The 20,628-nt window shown below is 41.4% G+C and overlaps 1 protein-coding gene across 1 annotated transcript in view; it reads left to right on the top strand.

Moving 5' to 3' along the window:
* eps8.L (epidermal growth factor receptor pathway substrate 8 L homeolog) overlaps positions 1-20,628 on the top strand; it is a gene marked incomplete at its 5' end in the record, with an annotated part of 40,337 nt that continues 19,709 nt past the window's right edge. Inside the window, 7 exon segments of the mRNA NM_001091108.1 lie at positions 1-39; positions 8,025-8,134; positions 8,842-8,910; positions 9,882-9,946; positions 11,603-11,670; positions 14,807-14,968; positions 15,944-16,093. Coding sequence (NP_001084577.1) covers positions 8,849-8,910; positions 9,882-9,946; positions 11,603-11,670; positions 14,807-14,968; positions 15,944-16,093 — 507 coding nt within the window.

Below are 20,628 nucleotides of genomic sequence, written 5' to 3'. Positions count from 1 at the left end.
GCTGAAGCTTCTCTTTCTCGTGTCTCGGCTCAATACCAGGTCAGTGGCAATTGTATGGGGGTATCGCTGATCCCCGGCTGTGCGCAGGACCCCAGACAATGGCACAACTGGGAATCCCTGGTCCTATTACGGAATGGGGGGGATCACTAAGCATCATGGGAATTAGAGGGGCGGGTTCTATACTAATGAAAGTATATGGGCCTGGTCCTAGATCCCACCCAGTACTAGCTAGTGGATTACTCTCCGATTGGGATTGTGTTTTATCCCTTCATCACTGGGGGAGTCACTGAATTTGTTTCCATTCAGTCTTCTGGGGTCCCAGGGTCGGTGACTGATTTCATGAAGTGGTTATGGCTATTAGATACCCCGGGGGGCACAGTCTGTTGTTACAGTAGTTTGCCAACAAGTAGCCAGTCACTGTTACCCTGAGTCCTGGCTGACACTGATATAGCAAAAAGCCAGTTTGTTGGTAGAGATTGCTGCTATGTAAAGGATTGGGCACAGGCACCATTGCTTTTAGTTCATTCCTGGGGCACAAATGTGCCGGCATTCCTGGGAATCTCCTTACTCGGCATCCCTGGGCTTAACCAACATCATTGTGCTGCCTGGCGGGGAGCCGAACACACAGGGTGTGTATGTGTAACTGGGCCTGCCTTTATTGTGTGTATACCATCTGCTGCCCACACACCGTCATCCACTTTCTAAAACAATAGCTTTGTCCTTTTATTTGCATTAAACTCTGTCACTGGGAGGCAAGTCCATGTATCAACTACCTGTTCCTATAGTGCTACTGAGACCCATCCTGGTAACCTGCCCAACTTAGGTGGCTCTCCTGTTTTTAGTCTCTTGCTTGAGCTGGACCTGGTTAATGGGTTTATACAACAAAAGGTGCCGAGTGTTTAAAAGGAAACACAATAATTGGTATTATATATATATATAGGGTTTCTGCCTATTGGAGAAAGAGTTCTAGAATTCATTGGGGGATGCTGGGAGTTGCAGTTTGAATAATGGCTAAGGATTCTGGGTAACTTGGGTCGTTCAGTTGTGCACTTCTCTATGTATAAGGCCTCTTTGTTTGTGAGACCCTTAATCTGTAGCTGTGCAACAGGCACAAGTGGGTCCCGTATCCTCTAGTTACAGTGGGGATTTAGCTCCCTACACTTCTAAATGACAGTTGCACAGGGGCAGTCGGAGCTCACGCTGGATTGGTCATTTCCACGTGTTCTACAAAATTATCTCAACGGCACAACATCGAGCGTGAAATGACATGTTACTGGTATTGTACCGGTGCGATGGGCCCCCACCACTGTCTGTTTCAGGTTGATAAGAAAACCTTGCAGAGTCCTGTCATATTATTGTGTCCCAGAATTGTCTCCCTTAGGGGCCACAGTGAGCCTTTCCCTTTGTTGGATGAATGCTCAGCTTGGCTATTGCTTGCCTGGGTGGCTTGGGGTGGGGGCAATAAGGAGATAAGCATAGGAACATGTTCTATTCTTATATATGATATGTGTCATTTCGTGTGGGAAGGCAGTATTGCACCAAAGACTTCATATGTGGGAGTTTATAAAAGGTTTCTGTGTGGGCCAAACCCCCAGTTCCCTGTGAGTAATTACAAATGAAATGATTTAATAAGAAGGTAATTGAATTAATCGCAGATTAGTCTGAATTATCTAAAAATGACTTTATCAAGCTGCCCGGGGACACGGAGCTGCTCAGTGTGGCCCTTTGATTTTTCATGGTGCATTTTGCTGCTTTTTGCATTGGCTCTTGCCTGTTTCTGCAGATCTATCCCTCATCTCTTTCTGTTTTATTGGCATCGATTGGGCACAACATAAAATCCCTGCATTACAGGGTCTAGCTAATAATGGCACAGGGAACTGGTTTGGGAGCTGGGGTCCTATCTGAGTAGCCCTTATTGCCATTGATTTGCCATGGGCAGGTTGATATTTTTATAGTTGCATTAAAGGCAGCAAGTGGTGACGGGCCTTTCAGATGCATCAGATCTATTGTACAGGGCACATTATATGTACAGTCTAAAAAAGTAGGGATGCACCGAATCCAGGATTCAGTTTGGGATTCATCCAAGATTTGGCCTTTTTCAGTAGGATTCGGATTCAGCCGAATCCAAGTGCCTGGCCAAACTGAATCCAAAACATCACATGACTTTTTGTCACACAAACAAGGAACTCGGAACATTTTTAACCTCTCACTGCGTACATCGTTCTCTTTTCCCCTCCTTTTTGTACTTTACATATGCAAATCTTTTACAAAGAATTCGGGATTCTGACGAATTCTAAAAATGGTGGATTTGATGCATGTCTACTAAAAAAGTATAGTCGCCTTAGACCTTCATAACATAGGTATTAGAGCTGGCTGGTTACCATCGTTAGGACTAGTAGATTGCTAGAGGCATTGTACCGGGAAAGCAAGTTCTAACACATTTGGTAAAGAACTGTGAGGTTGGCTCTTCCTGTGCCCAGAAGGACCTGGACTGTAGTACCAAGCAACTCCTTTGCTGCTGCTGCTCTTCTTTTAACCTTCTCATGGTGGAAACCATAGGGAGGATCCATTATATTGTGCATATGGCTATATTGTTATTATTTGGAGGAATACAGCGACTTTTCATTTGGAAGAATTTTCTAACAGGTGGAGGAGAACCTGAGTTGACGCTGGACTTTTGGGAGTGATCCAAGCTTCCTCGGAATTGAACTATATTTGGACTTTATATGGCTATATTGTGCCACGGTCGAGGTTTTTCTGGGAGGTCAGCGTTTGGCCAATTTTCTTCTGGTTGTAACATTAAATCTTCTTTGGTACCAGGAATATCAAGAACAGTAAACTATCCGTAATCCTGGGTTTTAATCTTGATTAGCTTTTTGGAAGGTCCCATCATCAAATGGGTGTAGCCCCTCAACCCCTTGGCAAACCTCAGAGTTTGGAAACCAATGCATTGGGTTGATCCGTACGCATAGAAGAATCAGATGAGACAGAAGTTGGAGAGGGGGACAGTCTCGGTTCCTGTATGTCAGTGATCTTAAACAATCAGATAAATGTATTTAATCTCCCAATGGTCCTCTTGATGTAAGGAAAAGTTCCCACATAGATTCTCAGTAGCTTTGCATTCGTGTTACTGGGTTTTCGGGCCAGTTCAGTTGAGGACCCCGTAGGCCGAGAGCCCAGACTGGCTGTTCCTGTTGTTTGGGACTAACAAATGGATCTCTTAGTGCCTTTTACAGAAGAGTCGGGGAGCTGGGTCCTTTATTTACTTATTTTTTAAGTAAAAATGCCCCAGCTGGGATACCTGTGGGGTGTTTTCTTCAATTTGGCTCTTGACAACATAAGAAAATGCAAATTATACAAACTCATTACTGAGTGGTAAAATATAATTTCTTGCATGTGTCAGAACCTTCCCCACACACACACTTTCAGTACCCGCAAATTTATGATACTCGTCTAAACGTAACGTGGTACCCGCTGTGGAGCCGTGGCCCCGGCTGTTTGAGAGCAGAGCTGTATCCTTGAGTGTCAGACCTTTCCCATGGTCCCAGTTACAATGTATCACAGGGTACACTTGCACATAGTCTGTCTTTGTTTGCTAAAATCTCTATTCATTTCACAAAAAATGTATCCGTTTCATGGCCAGGAACAACTGTCACTTTTTAACTGTCAATGTTGTTAAATGAGTTACTTGTTAGAGCTGAGGGGAGTAATGTTGCCTCGGGATGAGACAGTAATAGCAATATAATGCTGCCTGTTCTCAGCATCAACATTGGATTTTCTATCCTCTGTCCTGTTTCTTAGGTGCCTCAGATTTTATGTTTATGGGTGTACCGTGTATTGAGAAGGATTTGCATTGGCACCTGGATTATTTAGAGCTGCTGTTGACTTTGCATTTGTTTCCTACATGACCCAGCCTTATGTCCTTAAACACAATACAAATACTAAGAATATTGTTTCCTCTGTTTTGTTTAGCTTCAGTGATGGGTTTTAATGAATTTCAGATTCAGCTTTCTTATGTCTCCGTTGTTCTTGGGTTCTCTGGCCATACGCTTCTCTATTTCCTCCTATAGAAATTCTATGTGGGGAAACAAGTACTGGTCAAGGTCAGGATTGTGACATGGTCATTGCCGGAAATTCACCTTTTTTTTATTCTTAAGCCTCCAGTGTTACCTTGTCTTACGTTTGGGATCATTGTCATCAAGTTCAAATTCTTTAGCAAAGTGCGCATGTTCTTTTGCAGTATTTAACTGTATTCTGTATTCCTTAATAAAGGTGCTCAGATCCTGTTGATGAATGATGAATGATAAAATCTTGCACAACAAACACTACAGAAAGAATTCAGCTGTAGCCTTTCAATTGCTGTTATAAAGATAAGGGCACATAGAACTGAAATCATCAGGGCTGGGATTGTTCTATTTCTAGACTTTTATTTTGCCTCTGTTATGGCAATAGGTTGAAATATGCCGTCCTATAAAGACCTAAACTGCACACAAAATGTTGTGACATTGAGTTGACTTCTATCTTCTAACCCTTTTATTCTCCATTCTGTTATTCTGTACCCCAGTCTCCTCTGGGTACTCCACCCCTCCTGGTTTGCCTGGGGTTTCTCTGCCCCCCCTGTTTTCCTTGGGTTTCGGCGGGTACTCCCCCCTGTTTGCCTGGGGTTTCTGCGGGTACTCCCCCCTGTTTGCCAGGGGTGGTGGTGCTTAAAGGGATTCTGTCATGGTTTTTATGATGTAGTTTTTATTCTTAAATGGCACTGTTTACACTGCAAATAATTCACTCTACCATGTAAAGTTTCATTCCTAACCCAAAAAGTGTGTGTTTTTTTTTGTTTTTGTTGTAATATTGGTGTGTAGGCAACCATCTCAGGTCATTTTGCTGGTCATGTGCTTTCAGAAAGAGCCAGTGCTGCACTATGGAACTGCTTTCTGGTAGGCTATTGTTTCTTCTACTCAATGTAACTGAAGGAGTCGCAGTGGGACCTGGATTTTACTATTGAGTGCTGTTCTTAGATCTACCAGGCAGCTGTTATCTTGTGTTAGGGAGCTGCTATCTGGTTACCTGCCCATTGTTCTGTTGTTAATAGGGATGCACCGAATCCAGGATTCAGCCTTTGTCAGCAGGATTCGGCTGAATCCTTGTGCCTGGCTGAACCGAATACTAATTTGCATATGTAAATTAGGGGCGGGTAGGGAAATCACATGACTTCATCATAAAAGATGATTTTTATTTCCTTTCCTTCCCCTAATATACATATGCAAATTAAGATTCGGGTTCGGTATTCAGCCGAATCTTTCACCAAGGATTCGGCCGAATCCCAAATAGTGGATTCGGTGCATCCCTAGTTGTTAAGCTGCTGGGGGGGGAAAAGGGATGATGTGATATCACCAACTTACAGAACAGCAGTAAAGAGTGAGTGAAATTTATTAGAGCACAAGTCACATGACTGGGGGCAGCTGGGAAACTGACCATACAGTGGTGTGAAAAACTATTTGCCCCCTTCCTGATTTCTTATTCTTTTGCATGTTTGTCACACTTAAATGTTTCTGCTCATCAAAAACCGTTAACTATTAGTCAAAGATAACATAATTGAACACAAAATGCAGTTTTTAAATGAAGGTTTAAGTTATTAAGGGAGAAAAAAAACTCCAAATCTACATGGGCCTGTGTGAAAAAGTGATTGCCCCCCTTGTTAAAAAATAAACTAGTAAAAGTAATTGAGATCTATCAGTCTGGTAAAGGTTATAAAGCCATTTCTAAAGCTTTGGGACTCCAGCGAACCACAGTGAGAGCCATTATCCACAAATGGCAAAAACATGGAACAGTGGTGAACCTTCCCAGGAGTGGCCGGCCGACCAAAATGACCCCAAGAGCGCAGAGACAAGTCATCCGAGAGGCCACAAAAGACCCCAGGACAACATCTAAAGAACTGCAGGCCTCACTTGCCTCAATTAAGGTCAGTGTTCACGACTCCACCATAAGAAAGAGACTGGGCAAAAACGGCCTGCATGGCACATTTCCAAGGCGCAAACCACTTTTAAGCAAAAAGAACATTAAGGCTCGTCTCAATTTTGCTAAAAAACATCTCAATGATTGCCAAGACTTTTGGGAAAATACCTTGTGGACCGACGAGACAAAAGTTGAACTTTTTTGGAAGGTGCGCGTCCCGTTACATCTGGCGTAAAAGTAACACAGCATTTCAGAAAAAGAACATCATACCAACAGTAAAATATGGTGGTGGTAGTGTGATGGTCTGGGGTTGTTTTGCTGCTTCAGGACCTGGAAGACTTGCTGTGATAGATGGAACCATGAATTCTACTGTCTACCAAAAAATCCTGAAGGAGAATGTCCGGCCATTTGTTCGTCAACTCAAGCTGAAGCGATCTTGGGTGCTGCAGCAGGACAATGACCCAAAACACACCAGCAAATCCACCTCTGAATGGCTGAAGAAAAACAAAATGAAGACTTTGGAGTGGCCTAGTCAAAGTCCTGACCTGAATCCTATTGAGATGTTGTGGCATGACCTTAAAAAGGCGGTTCATGCTAGAAAACACTCAAATAAAGCTGAATTACAACAATTCTGCAAAGATGAGTGGGCCAAAATTCCTCCAGAGCGCTGTAAAAGACTCGTTGCAAGTTATCGCAAACGCTTGATTGCAGTTATTGCTGCTAAGGGTGGCCCAACCAGTTATTAGGTTCAGGGGGCAATTACTTTTTCACACAGGTTTGGATTTCTTTTCTCCCTAAATAATAAAAACCCTCATTTAAAAACTGCATTTTGTGTTTACTTGTGTTTACTTGTGTTATCTTTGACTAATAGTTAAATGTTTGATGATCAGAAACATTTTGTGTGACAAACATGCAAAAGAATAAGAAATCAGGAAGGGGGCAAATAGTTTTTCACACCACTGTATGTCTAGACTCATGTCAGATTGAATGTAAAAAAAAATAAATCTGTTTGGTCTTTTGAGAAATGGATTTCAGTGCAGAATTTTGCTGGAGCAGCACTATTAACTGATGCCTTATGAAAAAAAAAAAGATGTTTTCCCATGACAGTATCCCTTTATAGCAGGTCACCCCAGCCTTCTAAATACACTTAATTTCAACATTCCTAGCACTCACCAAATGTAAAAGGTAATTTCTGACTTTATTGTGTGTTTTCCTGTACAGTGATAACCCCTTCCTCAGGAACCAAATTGTTCTGGATCCATATTTACAATGCTTTTGCCAGTCCTCATGTAGAATTTATATACAAGGGCAGCTCGGACACGGGAACGTTTCCCTTCTCACGTGGCAGTTGGATCAACGTGTCTCTATGGCCGGGGGTCACACCTGTTTTTCTTTGCACTGAATTCCAAAGCACAAGTGTTGGGCAAACATTTACCTTGCTCTGGTAGAGGAGACTGAGTAAACACCTTGTAATGCCCGAGGAGAGGACTTTGCTCTGAGCCAGAGATTCCATGTCTCACGTACCACTGCCTTTATTACTATTTCTTCTCTCCATGTTTATAGTCCCAGTGAAATTTGTGTTATTACGCACTTGAGGGTGGGAGGACACTGGTTTCTTATCATAAAAGTAATTGTCACCTGTCATTGTCTGAGTGACCTGTGCCAATGATTCTTTTACACATGCAATCATATAGTCACTAATTACTCTAACTTACTGGAGTGGTAGTATTTGGGCATTAGTTAGTGGCTTATGGCATATGGGGTGTATGCTCCTCCCTGGTGTGCTCCCCCACATACCATAGTCCTTGCTTGCCTTGGGGGGGATTATACGAGTCGATACACAATTGGTTGAATCAGTGCAGTTTGATCATCTATATAAATGGTATATATAATATTGCACCTATATCTTAACCATCATGGGATTTCCATGTTTACGGTTTATTTGAAACGCAGATCTGTTTAGTGTAACCTTTAATCTGGCTGTTGAGTTTGTTCTTCGTGTGTGCCCCAGGGAACATGGCTGCTCACACAATTGCCAGTTTGTGCCCTTATACATCTCCTTTTATTGGCAGAAACCTTTCTTGCTCAAATGGGTGGCCTCCCCAGCTGCATGGAGTAAGGATATGGGAGACCCACACACCTAGGATCAAGCCTTTCCATTAAATTGGGATCCTCAGAAATTGTGAGTGCTGAGATTTAACCTAGTAACTGTGAATGTGTATGTGTTGTCACTTGCACTACAGCCAATGAGAATAAATATATTTATATGGAGCTGGGACTCTCCCATATTTTCCTTTCAGCTTCTTCTTTCTTTGCATTGTCCCAAATTTCCATGAACCCCCATCTTTATTTTCTGCTTCCTCCACTTAATGGGGAACTCTCTGATTGCTCAATTAGGAATCATTGTTGTTCATCCTTATGCATTTCAGAGAACTGAATTTGGGGTGTTTTCCTCAGTTTTATAGTTCATGTTAACAGGGGTTTATTGGAAGCTAGAATGCTCAATGCTGGGGGGGATAAGGCTTCTCTGTATCAAATGTGTTTTGTTCTGTGGGTAGATTCAAGTTCTATGTGGAATGTTGTTACTTTTGCACCATTGGTTTTGGGGAAATCTCAACCATAGAACAGCCCGATAGCAGTGCTGTCCTCCTTCCCCATTTGTGTCTATGAAACCCCAAATCTATCACAGGGCCAAGCTGCATGTGACTTCATTGGGTGATTGTGTTTTCTACTGGGTCATTATGTGAGAATAGAAGAGCCTGGCTTTGTAAGGGCCGATCTAAAGGTTGTACAGAAATGTCTATTGAGGCATTTGTCCTTATAGTGATCATTGCTCTGATTCAGGTTTTATTGTAGTAACTCACATTCAGCCACTTTGCTTTGTTACAGAACAAAAATGAATGGGCAGATGTCAAGCAGTTATCATGGGGGATTTGGAACTGGCTCCCAACATCCCAAGTAAGCTGATTCTTTTCACTCATTTGATTCTATAATTATGATTGGCTTATAAAGAGTTTTTAATCATTTCCTCATCCCAATGCTACAGGCAATTAATAGCTCTTAGTATGGAGAGGTTTGAGGGAACCCAACAATCCAACAGAGAGAGATGCTTGTGAAACCCAGGCAGGAATTAACCTCAGAGAGGTTTGTGGAATCCAGGAATGAATAGAAACCAGCACAGAGAGGCTTTGGGGAATCCAGGATTGAATAGAAACAGTACAGAGAGCTTTTGAGAATCCAGAAATGAATAGAATCCAGTACAGAAAGGCTTTGGAAACTCGGAAATTAATAGAACACAGTATAATGGAGGCTTTGGAAACCTAGACATGAGTAGAACCCAGTACAGAGGGGCTTGGGGGGACCCAAGAATAAATAAAACGTAGTACAAATTGGTTTGGGGAACCCAAGAATGAATAGATTTTAGTATATAGAGTTTTGGGGGAACCCAAGAATAAATAGAACCTAGTACAGAGAGTTTTGGGGAGCCCAAGAATGAATAGAACCTAGTACAGAAAGTTGTTCCAAAAGTACAGCTACTGGGAGCCCATGTATAAATATGTATCTGTAAAACATATTTTGGGTTAGAGGAGCTAAGGGGTGTAACCAGCAAATAGCGCAGGGTCTGGGGGATCCCTAGGACTGTAGTCTCCAGTAATACAGATACTGGTCAGACTGGGAGCACTATATGGCCATGTGTGTTAGTAGCCCAGCCATTTGCTCATAGGAATGGCATTGGTGTGAATTCCAGCTCTTTTACTGGTTAAACCTTTTACATAATAATAAATAGGGCGCATTTGGTTTTGTTCTTTCCGCTACATGCACTGAACCTGTGCTCTTCCGCCAGTTGTACCCCCTCTTGTTCAGTACCGACGGCTGCACATAATTCATACTTTCCAACTTTTTAACTTCCAACTTCTGTTCTTTAACAGCGGATATGACTCTCCGTATTCCGACAGACAATCCAGCAGCAAGATCAGTGCAAAGAGTATTTACGGTAAGTGGCCTTTTTCTCCATTTTGCACTACTCTGGTAAGTCTCTTGTTCTTGTGGTACTAGAAGCCCACGGCCGGGGTTCATCTATTGATTCCTGTGGATAAAGTCTTTATTATTGTAGTCTGTTGGTGAGTTACTGGTCCATGTTGGGAAGAAATATCTGTGGCTCTGTCGTCTCTGCTAGTAGGGTTTCTGATCAGGCCAAGAGCTAACATGATTGTTAGTACTGCACACAATACTGCTCATGTGTCATGTGAACATAGAAATCTCAGTCGGAAAACAAATGTCCATCATTTTAGTCTAAATAAAACCTGCTTAACTGCTAAGTGAGAAAACAACATCTGAAGCATTTTCAAAAAAATCCTTTCTGACCCCGAGATGACAATTGGGCACAATCCTGGATCAATAATGTTCTAAAAGCTCATCCCAGCAACCGAGTATTTTCTCACATATCTATCTAATGTGACTGCCATTGCAGCCTCTACAAGGGTGAAAATCCTACAACTCAACCCAGCGCTCACTGTATCAACCCTTTCCCTGGAAGCTCTTAAATCTGATTAGCCTGTGGGGCTATCGGTTCCTCTTCTTTGCCCATCTGGTTTCTTCTGTACAAACTTCTCTCCCCGCTGAAGAAATGCTTTTCTTCTCCATTCCTGAACGCTCTTTCATTTGAGAACAGTAATGATTTAATATCAAAAAGTACTATCATCCTGGGAAGAGTGAGACCTTTTTTTGCCCATTAGGAAGGGTAGATTTTGGTGCCCGTGTTTCACTTGTTTTACCTCTGTCAATAGGAGGAGATGGAATCTATTTCTTCCGTTCTTCAGCCAAACTAAAAAAGAAAGGTAGACTTTTGAGTTGTAAGTTTGCCTTGGAATTTGAGCGTTTGCATGTAGTGCTGTGATAGACTGGAACTTTCCTCTTACTATAGGACTTTGTCCATATCTCTGAGTGATTGGAATATTCCTTTACAATGGCAACACATAAGCTGATCTCTCTCCGGTCACAATTCATGGAGACAACAGAATTCATTCAGCCCTAATTCTGCTATGAATTGGTTATTTCAAACACTTTATATGTAGTTTTTACCTGCTTATATAATATCCTTTCCCAATCCAGGAATGTTACTTCCCATTGAGCCATGAAACCCGTGATTCTAAGAACGAGCTGCAATGATAGTTTCACGCTCATACAGGTTAGAAGGCAGTCATGCTCGAGTCAGCCTTTCACATGAGCTGAAATCTGATCCGCTTGATTCAACTTTGCACAGAGGCACAACATTCAGTCACATCATTTTTAAAGGAACAGCGATACCAAGAAATGGAGTAACTTTTATAGGGAATGTCCTATTATTCCGTAATCGGCAACTGCTTAGACACACATGGGCACACTGCTAGAGACTGGACACACTGGGTTTGTTGGCAGGCAAGGCACTGAGCCTATTTATACAGATACATGCGCCAGCTGAGAGGTTAGGCCCGAGGCCTTCACTAGGCCCAGAACCTGTGCTTTTATTTGTAATGGATCTTAAGGGCAGCATAGCCTTTACACAGCCTCTTTTAGTCTTGCATGGTATCTTTGAGTGGGTTTCTAAAGGGGGGGGCATTATTTGTCTGTGATGTTGCCTCTGTGATTGTTCATTTGGGTTTCATTACAGAGCAGAGAAAGAATTATGCTCGTGATTCCGTCAGCAGCCTATCAGAGACCTCCCAGTATCACATAGAGGTAAGTTGTGATGTACCTGCCCAGTAGAGCAGATGCGTTTTGAATAATGCAGTAATTAAAATTGACATGCACTTCTGGAGTATTCGCATTGGGGATCATTTGGACATTGACTTGGAATTGACAGTTTTTTCCGGGATACCTTGTATTTGTGGGAACATGGAGTGTGTGTGTGTGTGTGTGTGTGTGTGTGTGTGTGTGTGTGTGTGTGTGTGTGTGTGTGTGTGTGTGTGTGTATATATATATAATACATACAAATACAAGAGTCCTCTACACTCAACCCATTATCAATATATTTAAGACAGACATTTTGTGCATACTGCATATTTTGTTTGAAATATATAAATATTTTGCAATATATTTAAGATGAACAACTACGTCAGTCATCCCATATCTGCCCAGTCCTACGCTCAAGTTTCATCTGATTCATTAAGAATTCTATTGCTTCATTATACATTTTACAAAGGGACTAAGATACATATAGACAAATACAAGAATCCTCTGCACTCAACCCATTATCAATATATTTAAGACAGAGACATTTTGTGCATACTGCTACTAAAAATGCCTTACCCTTTAAGCAAAACAGGGATTGTTTGTCCATATATTGCAATATATTTAAGCTGGCCAACTACGTCAAAGTCATTCCATATCTGCCCAGTCCTATGCTCAATTTATGTATAATGAAGCCATAGAATTCTTAATGAATCAGATGAAAATTGAGCATAGGACTGGCCAGATATGGGATGACTCCCCAGTTCCCCATTCTAAGTCGCCCTACTCAAACCTTTTTTTCAGCCTATAAATCACTTCCCAAGCTTAGGCTGCACACTGCTGGGTTCTAAATACACCAGCTCCAGCTCTACAGGCATGGAAGTATTTTCAATACTTGCAAATCAGTAACCAAGGGTTCTTTGTAGTTGTTGGTGAGTTCTGGGTGTCAGTTATCACCATTAAAATATATATAACCATATACAGTATGTGTAATGAGAAGCACTAATGTAAATCCAAAACTTAGATATTTTCCTTGTTTTTTAAGAAAATGTTTCTCATTGTTTGTCATCTCACAGTCTTTTAATATTCCGTATCATGAATTTCAGATAATATGTAGTGATTGTGCTGGCTTGGGCCAAATTAATGGGGTACAACCCCATTAAGTGGTTGGTGTTATTTTCTGTATGAAACAGTTGACATGGGGCAGGAGCCCAGTTTATTATGTGTTTTTATAATATGGGGGATACCATAACCACCACTAGGAGCCCTGCGTTTAATGTACAATTACCATCAACATTTTCAGGACATTTCAAAGATGTATTTCATTACTTCTTTTATGTTTGGGAAATGTATCCCCCCAATAACTTGTTGGAGCCTGGATAGAGCTAACTCTGATTGCCTTTTCCTCCGTGTAAAGTGGGTGAGATCTTGTTAAAGTACTTTAATTGTTTGAGTAATATGTGAGAATGACGATTTAGCAATCCAATCGGTGTCGGACTGGGATACCAGGGGCCCACCAGAAAACCATAGGCTGAGGGCCCACTTTCCTCACTCAACCTCTATTCTCCTAGTCTCTTTTCTCTACATACTATACTCTATTCTTCCATTATTAAGCCTCTGTGTTCCCATAAAGAAGAAGACCATGAACTAGGCCAAATGGTTAGAAGTAAGAGGCCCACTGACACCTGGGCCCACCGTGTGTTTTCCTGGTATCCCGATGGGCCAGTCCGACACTGAATCCAATGCCAAGATAAGGCTTGCCTTGATAATTGTTTCTAAAACTATTAATGAATCTATTTCTTGTGTCTAGAAGTATTGAGTAAAATGTCACTTGTGAAGAGTAAACAATGGTTGGCTGATTCAGGGAAAAGTAAAGCCCTAACGCTGACTCCGTATTGAAAGAGGAAGGTTATTGGCATAAATCCCCGTGTATTTGTATTCATTCACACCATCTTCTGTGGTTAAAAGTAGCTATAAGGTATATAGCAAGGCATCCGTAGCCAATCAGAACATTCACAGATGTTGCATTCGTTTCTAAAATGTCTGTAGTCATTTTGGCATCCATACTGCTATATACAGTAGTTATAATTCTAGATCTGGCTAATATCAGTGTTACTAGTTCAACCTCTGTGGTATCACCCTAAAACCTGGTGATCTGGAATGGAACATATAATATTTGGCCCACAGACCTGAAGAGGATAGTTATATGCATTGTGGCAATGACAAAATAGCACTATAGGCTATGGTGGAAGGCATGTTAATATGTACACGTGGGCGGCTATTTGCAGTTTCTTTATAAAAGACTTCACTATTTCACAGATATGTGTGTGTTTACTTCATGTCTACAAGTCAGACTGTTTCTCCAAAGATATCAGTTAATTGGGAGATGGAACGTCCTGGTGCTTAATTCTCTAGACAAGGAAAACAGGGGTTCTCTTCCTGATGACCCCCATGTCTTATCTGTGTGGCCTTGAACAAGTCTCTCCTTCTCCCTGCACCCCAGGGATCAAACCTACATTGTAAGCTCACCAGTGATCCGATTTGCCTGAATAGCTGTTTGTGCAGTGTGTAATTTAACTTCTGGCAATATTAAGCAATAATATCCTTCTTCCTATAGCACTATGATCCTTGTGTCCTTGTTTGTAAGTAATAGGTTTCTCCTTCCTTCTGTATAGGCCGTTAAAAAAGCTTTTTTTGGTCAGTTTAGTAACATTGGACAGTGGGGACTAAGCGGGGTTCATAAAATAGGGACCTGAGGAAGTAGAAAGTGTGTGTATATTTGGTATACCCTCCTTAACATGAGCAGATATAACACAGAATCAAAGGTAGTGTTGAGAAAAATCCCTTTTGAGGAGAAAACTCAGTTTCAAGACGTGTAAACATCCCAAAATTCACCTGCTGGTTTGTGACTACGTTTTGAAATTTGGGGGTAGATAAGGGATTAACTATCATATTAACAGAACTTTTAACAGCATTTTTCCTGGATTTCACAATATTATTCTGTTGGGTCTTCTGTTGAACTACATTAAGGCCTGAGAATGTTCCACTGAATTCCTTGTGACTCTAAGGCTGCTCTTCTGTCTGGAGGAGTGAGAGCTGCTCAAACATACTCTCACATTGATCCAATATACCCTCTCAACTGCAGCACTTGACCACGTTTGTGATGGACAGGAAAGACGGTGTTCTAACAGTTGATGATGGGATCCGAAAACTAAAGTTACTTGATGCCAAAGGAAAAGTGTGGACCCAGGACATGCTCCTTCAAGTTGATGACAAAGGTGTTAGTTTGTATGATGTAGAAACAAAGGTAATAATGAGTTGTTCTGTTCCTAAGGCATATAAACATTTCCCAATACAATTAGCCCTACCTTTGATGTACTAAGTTCATTGACTGCACAAGAACTATACTCCGTTCTTTTATTAAAAGGTAGATTGCACCCAAAGAATTTCTTGTTATCTCTTTAAGGGAAAATTTGGCAGATTGTGCCTAACAGCACAACATTACTGATGGGAAGTTTATCACCCATTGGGAATATTTGTCTATTGGGGCTTTTTAGGTCCCAAAAATTCCCACTGATGATGTTAGGCTGTTAGTGCTGATTAGACCCATATAATCTAAAGGAAATGTTAAAATGTTAGCCCTCCTTAGGCCACTGTTTAGAATGGTGGACTGTTAGCATTCCTTAGAAGCCTACTTTTATTCTGAGCTTTTAGTGTTGATAAGGACTGCTTTTCCACTAGAGCGAGCATTGCTCCTAATTTTTATCTGAGAATGACAGTTTGTTAGTTCTCCTTGAGCTTCCAATTTGCCATGGGAATGTTGGGCTCTTAGTACTCCTTAGGCCCGTAAGTTTGCACTAGGAATGTTGGGATGTTCTCCCATGGCCCTACTAATTTGCATATGATAAACTGCTGTCCTGTTACAAGAACATGTAGATCCTACTCAATAGCATAAACTGCTGCTTCTACATTATCAGAACCAAGAGTTCTGGCTCCTTATTGAGTGTGACAATTTGCTGCTCATGCACTGCTGGCAAATTGCTCTTCTGTGTTCTGTTGGGCCCTGCCTATTAGATGGGAGAGGACAAAGTGATTCTGTTATCTCTTTGGAATTTCCCCAACTGTTTTCGTATGCATCATTCCTTTCTGAAGAGGTGCGGTTCTTCCTCTTGTATCCTGTCTCTTTGAGTCACCTAGCGGCACCCTGTCCCAGCCATTCACAATAAACCTTTTGATACAGGGCTTGGACAGGCCTAGTGAGTATCATTTCATTTCTGTGCAGAGTGAACTAGAGAATTTCCCATTAAGTACCATCCAGCATTGCCAAGCAGTAATGAACGACTGTCGCTATGATTCCATCCTTGCTCTTGTGTGCAAAGAGCCGGCGCAAGGCAAAGCTGATCTCCACCTCTTCCAGTGTGATGAGATCAAGGTAAGGCAAGACCTGCAGTTGGGCATGTTCTTCAGTCTAAGTTTTGTGTGGTGCACCATAGAATTTCTTTTTGCACGTGTGTTTGCACGCTTCCTAACTGCCTGTCTGTACACAGTCAACCTTGTCCAATCACTTGATGCTTATTTTGTTTTTTTAAGGCTTCATTACTCCATTTTGCATTTCCACTTTTAATTTCTCTTGCTTCAATTTTATACAGCTTGTAACAGTTTTTTTTGGTGCTTGCCCTAAACATCCATTTACCACATAGCTGCACCTTATGTGTAAGGATATATCTGACATGGCTTCTCAACTATACGTTTTCCCCAAATGGAAAGGTGAGCTTGTAAGAGCCTTCTGTCCATAGAACCGTGCTGCTCTGTTTAATTGTATGGGAGCTGCTATTTTGTTCCCTTTTATACAGAACTGTAGGACAGTTTATCGAAAAAACTTTACAAGATGTATTTAAAGTACAATATCATGAAAATGATGGGACTGATAATTCTTTGCATTTTTTTTTCGACCAATCTTTATTTTTTGTAAGACACGTTTGTCGGTGGATGTGCTAGGCTTGAAAAATACTTAGAAACCCAGATTGTACCACTCAGATTTAGTATTAGAACGTTTCTTAACATTATTTCAGGCAATGCTGACTTGATCACTAAGTAGAATGTCATCTTGAGTGAGATTAAGGAATTGATTGAAGACAAAGGTGCTTTGTTAATTGTGCTAAGGAGGAAGCTAAGGAGGAAGCCTGATAGAGGAGAGAACATTTGCATTTTTCATAACCTTAATGATCTACAGTCTGACATGAAATGTAAGCTTTTGAATATTGAGGTGTGAATTATTGCTTGAAAGGCCAAGAAATTTAGAGACAAGTGAGAGTATGAAGAAGCTAAACTGTTTTGCACAGCTAAGCCAGGACTTGTGTCTAAAAAAAAACCTTCACTGTTTGTGGCATAGATGATGGATTCTGTAGTGTTGAAGATGGTACATCTCCTCCTCGTCCTTTCTCCCTCTTCCTAAACAATCATGAAACTGAGGAACTTGAAAACGTCCTGAGTGTAACCATAAGCCCAGTCTCTGTAGTTGTTGAGATATGTTCAAAACACATAAAGTGCAAATATCCATCACCCCTGGGAGGACATCAAAAGGACGGCACAGACCTACCTGACAGAAGGGGGCATGAAGCATCACCAGTTGTGGAAAAATGGAGTCAGATGGAGTAAAAGAAACAACTGGAAACATGCATCGAGTGTAAGAGGAGGAGGTCTGTGAGGTGTATGTTTTGACTCTCTCTTAACAGAGTTTGGACTAGTCAATTGCTTTGTTATCATAAGGCTTATCATTTTGTCCCAGGAACTTTAGGACAGTACAAATCTACCTGATAATGGTAATCCAACAATAAATACGACGCAAGATCTTCAGCCAGTGCACTCCAAATAGGCAAGTTCCTCATCATTTTAGCTCTAAATATATGGTCCTTGAGTGGAGCCTGAATCCTGTGGTTATACCAAACCGAGATCTGGGAAAATCGAGAGCTAAGTTTGCCCTTTACCCAGGGCATTTTCATAGTAATTCTGAGGCTATATTTCAAGATTTAGTGGCTTTGGAGCAAAAGAGGAAAACTGAAACTTTGACTAAAGGTGAGAGGCTGAAGTGAAATCGGATAATTCTGTTGTAATTAAAAAGACTGGTGATTATATTAAGTTTGATTCCTTCTGTGTAGTCAAATCTGTGATCTCAGTCTTCAACCATTTCGTTCTGTAATCGAGACCTTATCTGAACTGGCTGGACAAATCCTGAACAACAGTAAACTCCTGCATGAGGAATACCAACCAAGAGTGACTTTTTGTAAATAAAATTCTGTTTACGTTAAGATTGCTTGCAATCAGTGTCTCTTTGCTTGAGTAAGGAAAACACCCGTAAATGCTCAACTACAACCCTGTTTCCAAAAAACTTGGGACAATGAACAAAATGTAAAAAAAAAAAAGAGAATGGAATGATCTGCAAATTGGTGAAACCTGATATTGAATTGCAAATAATGCAAAGGCATCAGATCAAACGCTGGTATGTTACTGTGTTCTAAAAAAAAAAAGCTAATTTGATTTAGCAAACGTTACAAAAAAGTTAGGATGGGGCAAATGTGTAATCGCAACAATTGTCAATAGGTCAGTAACATGTTTGGGGATAGAAAGAATGGACAAGCTGGGTCTCTGGGGAGCGCTACCCAACTCTTTGACCCACTGTGTGGGCAAATATTGCAGCAATTTAAGATGATGTAAAATTGCAAACAATTTGGGGAGTTCATCTTCTACAGAACATAATATCTTTAAAAGATTTTGAGAAACCTGAGAAACCTCTATACGCAACGGACAAGGCCAGAAGACGTTATTGGATGCCGGTATCTTCTGACCCTCAGACGGCACTGCATTAAAAACAAACCTGATTCTGTAGTGGATAAAAGGGTGCATGCGCTTAGGAATATTCCCCAAATCCATTGCCTGGGAACACAGTTGGTCTCTGCACCCATGCAAAGAAGAACCCATATAAATATGATCCTGAATGACCAGCGCCTTCTCTGGGTTCAAGTTTATTAAATGTGAACTGAGGCCAAGGAAAACTGTCTTTATGGTCTGACCAATCATAATGTAATATATATTTTATTTTTTTTTATAAAATCATGGATCCTTTGGACTAAAGCGGGGAAGAACCATACCACATGGCATGGGGTGCTTGCACATCTGTCATGGTATGAGGGTGTGTTAGTTCATATGACACATGAGCTGGTAAATCTGCAATGGTATGGGGGTGCACTAGAGAACATGCCATGGGATGCTGGTACGTCTGAAATGGTGTAAGTGTGTATTAGTGCACATTGCATGGGGAGCTTGCACACCAGTTCTGGTATGGGGGTGCATTAGTGCACAGTGCATGGGGAGCTTGCACATCCGTTTGGGTATGGGGGTGCATTAGTGCACATGGGATGGGGAGTTTGCACATCCATTATAGTATGGGGGTGCATTGGTGCACATGGCATGGGGAGTTGGCACATCCATTCTGGTATGGGGGTGCATTAGTGCACATGGCATGGGGAACTTGCATTGGGAAGGAACCCTTAGTGCTGAACCATATATACAGGTTTTGGAGCAACATATGGTGCTATCCAGGTGACCCAGTCTGTTTCAGGGAAGGCCGTGCTTATTTCAGCAAGACAATGCCAAACACCATTCTGCCCATATTACACCAGCATAGCTCCATAGTAACCTAGTCTGGGTGCTAAACTGGCCCCCTGCCTGCACCCCAGAACTATCACCCATTAGAAGTATTTGGCACATTATGAAAGAAAAATTACAAAGACAAAGGAGACCCTAAACTGTTGAACAGCTGAAATCTGAATGGGCCAATTGCTCTCCGCTTATGTAATGAGCTGATGGACAATTGCATAACGTTTTCCTACCATTACCAGTCAGCTATTGTAGCTAGTCTTTTTCCACCTTCCACCCTCACTACACTGTCAGTTAATTTTTGCAATTGCTAAAAATAATAATAATTTCTCCAATTAGTCCACATTTATCGAAATGCAGATTTTATATTAATCAATCTATCAGGTAAAAGTTTAAAAAGTCACACAAAAAAATCTCACAAAAAAAATTGCTGAGTTTGGTCCTACTTGGGGAATCCTGGTGTTGCTGTATGTAATTATTACACAGGTAGAAGAACAACTGAACTGTCATTCACCTTTAATTCAACCATCAAGTGTTCTTAAGATATGAACTTAGAAGTCACTGAGGGGTTGTTCTGTGACCATATAAAGGCACAAGGCTGCAGGCTGAGTTATACAGGGAACTCTGAGTATCACTCATGTATTATAAGGGATAATGTACCCCCTACTGTAAATGATAAGGAATATTAAAGCTCACTGAGAGGGATTGTTCTGTGACCACTATAACAGGCACAGGCTCGCAGGCTGACGCTTATAACAGGCGAACGTCTGAGTATCACTCATGTATTATAGGGGATAAAATGCTAACCCCCTACTGGGGTAAATGATTAAGGGATACTTGTGATGAAGTCACTGAGGGGTTGTTCTGTGACCATATAAAGCACAAGAGCTGGCAGGCTGAGTTATACAGGGAACTCTGAGTATCACTCATGTATTATAAGGGATAATGTACCCGCCTACTGTAAATGATAAGAATATTAGAAGTCACTGAGGGGTTCTGTGACCATATAAAGGCACAAGGCTGCAGGCTGAGTTATACAGGGAACTCTGAGTATCACTCATGTATTATAAGGGATAATGTACCCCCTACTGTAAATGATAAGGATATTAGAAGTCACTGAGGGGTCTGTGACCATATAAAGACACAAGGCTGCAGGCTGAGTTATACAGGGAACTCTGAGTATCACTCTTGTAATATAAGGGATAATGTACCCCCTACTGTAAATGATAAGGATATTAGAAGTCACTGAGGGGTTGTTCTGTGACCATATAAAGGCACAAGGCTGCAGGCTGAGTTATACAGGGAACTCTG

This window comes from Xenopus laevis, chromosome 3L (genome assembly GCF_017654675.1).
Source record: "Xenopus laevis strain J_2021 chromosome 3L, Xenopus_laevis_v10.1, whole genome shotgun sequence".
NCBI classification, from domain to species: Eukaryota; Metazoa; Chordata; class Amphibia; order Anura; family Pipidae; genus Xenopus; species Xenopus laevis.
Note: the sequence above shows the minus strand (reverse complement) of the source record. Positions and strands in the feature narration are given on the sequence as shown.